This window comes from Lolium rigidum, chromosome 5 (assembly GCF_022539505.1).
Source record: "Lolium rigidum isolate FL_2022 chromosome 5, APGP_CSIRO_Lrig_0.1, whole genome shotgun sequence".
Classification (NCBI taxonomy): domain Eukaryota; kingdom Viridiplantae; phylum Streptophyta; class Magnoliopsida; order Poales; family Poaceae; genus Lolium; species Lolium rigidum.
This window is the reverse complement of record NC_061512.1, coordinates 16,032,623-16,035,180: the sequence shown is the minus strand read 5'-3', so window position 1 is coordinate 16,035,180 and position 2,558 is coordinate 16,032,623. Positions and strand designations below refer to the sequence as shown.

The 2,558-nt window shown below is 44.3% G+C and overlaps 1 protein-coding gene across 1 annotated transcript; it reads right to left on the bottom strand.

Moving 5' to 3' along the window:
* Positions 1 to 232: 232 nt before the first annotated feature.
* Positions 233 to 601, bottom strand: LOC124655658 (pollen allergen Lol p 2-A-like). The gene has a single exon (XM_047194521.1). The coding sequence runs from the start codon at positions 599 to 601 to the stop codon at positions 233 to 235; it is 369 nt and encodes a 122-aa protein (XP_047050477.1).
* Positions 602 to 2,558: the final 1,957 nt, after the last annotated feature.

Genomic DNA, 2,558 nt, shown 5'->3' with positions numbered 1-2,558 from the left:
TTGTATGTATGTAATGCACTTCTGCTGTTTCGTGCAATGTAAATCAGGAGCTCACAGTGTCAGTGCCAGCAAACAACACATCCGCGTTGCTTCTCTCAATCATACATGCATATATATAATCACCTCAAAAATAAAGCCTCAACAAATATTTATGATACGATCTGAAAGAGGAAAATAAAAAGCTCACGACGACGACCGATCCATGGCCGATCGTTCGACTACTCAAATAAGTCTACTCCTTGGGGGCGTAGGTGGTGCCGACCTTGAAGTTGGCCGGCACGACGTCGTTGAAGACGTTCTTCATGCCTTTCTCGGTGACGAAGCGGAAGTTGAAGGGCCCCTTCAGCGGCTTGTCGCTCTTGACCTGCCACACGCCGCCGGCGCCCTTGTTGAGGAAGAGCCACTTGTTGTAGGTGTGCTCCTTGAGCTCCACCGCTTTCATGGCGTCCCCCTCCTTGCTGCACTTGATCTGCAGCGCCATGTTCTTCTCGTTGGACCCCTTGTCCACCGTGAAAGTCACCGACGGCGGGGCGCACCACGCGCCGGCCAGCACCGCCGCCAGCACCGCCGCGACCAGCAGGCAGCCTGGTGAGAAAGCCATCGAGGTTGGTCGGTTGATTGGTCGTTGTTGTGTATGCTGCAAGATGCTGTGGATTTTCAAATGGGGATGGATGATGGCTGGGGTACGTATTTAGGGACGGCTCTCCGGCCATGTCGCACTGTCGCAGATAGTAGTGTGGCCCTGTCGGAAGGGAACGGCCACGGACAAAGCTCGGTCTCATGGCCACAGACAGAGACATCGCGGGGCCGTCATCCGTTGGTCGCTTCTGCATGCATGCCTTGTTTATGTAGTATATCCAGAATTAGCAGCGGACAAGGGAACTCACAGTGGCTGTCAGCCTTCTCATCAGATAGCCGCTGATGCATCATTCACGCAGCCAAAGTGAACGTTTCAGAGGGTATCCAAAACCCAGAAGTATTTCCTTCGTTTCGAAATAAGCTTAGAAACAAATGATTCAGCTTTTGTTAGATATAGATGTATTTACACATTCTTTTTTTTTTGCGGGCAAAATGGGATTTCGTTAATCAGATAGGGTTACAAGACGCTCCAGTTCCAATTCCCGAAACATAATATCAGGACCGGAACCGAGCCATACATCAGTTTGGCGTTATACTCTTGCAAAGTTTGCAAGGCAGTGGCTAACCCTAACCTGTGAACGATTCACTCTTACAAATTTGCACATACGGTTTAAACTAGAAAGCCTTTTAATTTCTGAAACTAAGTGCAGTAGGGGCATTCAAAAGCATCTAGATACGTAACTAAACGAAGGATGAAGGATGTATCTAAACAAAGTGGAGTCACTTATTTTCAATCGAAGGCAGTAGAATATATAAGTACCCTAAAGTTCAGTTAATTGCTTTAGACGTGTAAATGGACTATCAAATTTTCAAGGAAGTTTTTCAGTTGAGCAACATGGATGGATTAAATTAAGAGTAGCCGTTTGTCGTGGGTGTGATAAATATGAGTTCCTTCTTAGTATCTACGAGCAAATGGAGCAGGGATGATATTGATATGTATTCATGTTGTTCTTCCTAACCTAACAGGCTTCAGCAAGATCAAACCATTAGAAATTAATAGATTTGATTCGATGAACTGCCAAACACATGACCTGGTCTTTCCTCCGATATATTTGTTCCTCATGTGGTACTCACTACTAGTGGTATCTTTTTTCTGTTTTGGAGAAAGTCTTATATTCATTGCATAAGTCAAGTGCATGCTTCTTGCGAAAATATCTATGTACGAAGACCTAATGAATGACCATACACCCTTCTTGCGAAAATATCTTTGGAAAGTTAAAGTTCCCCTAAAGATAAAAATATTTATGTGGTTCTTGAGCAATAAGGTTTTACTTACTAAAGACAACTTAGCTAAAAGAAGATGGCAAGGATGTACAAAGTGTGTGTTCTGTGGTGAACAGGAGACTATTGAGCATTTGTTTATCTCTTGCCCATTAGCTAAAATACTTTGGCGTACGATTAACTTTACGTTCGCTCTCCCACCTCCAACCAATATTACGAATATGTTTGGTAATTGGCTAAATGGAGTAGATAGACAATCTAAGGCTTTCATCCGTATTGGGGTTTCGCCTTATGTTGGTCTATATGGAGGGTGCGAAATGATATTATATTTAATAAAAAAAATTCTTTCCACTTTTTGCAGGTTATCCATATGGTGGCACATTGGGTCCAGTTGTGGGCTCTCCTGTCACCGGAGGGACAGCGGGATGCTATGGCTACTGGATGCACACGGCTCCAGATGGTCGCTCAGGATATCTTGTGCCAGGCTGGCTGGCGGCACAGTAGACGGTTACTATGATGTGTAATCTGTCTTTCTTAGTTCTTTTTCGCTGGTTGATTCTTGTATCAACTCTAGGTGATGACTGAGATGTTATAAACTTGTACTCTTACTCTTTTTAATAAAAGGCCGTGTGCATCATCATGATGCAGAAGCCGGGGTTTCATTCCCCTTTTCGAAAAAAAAAGTGCATGCTTAATGT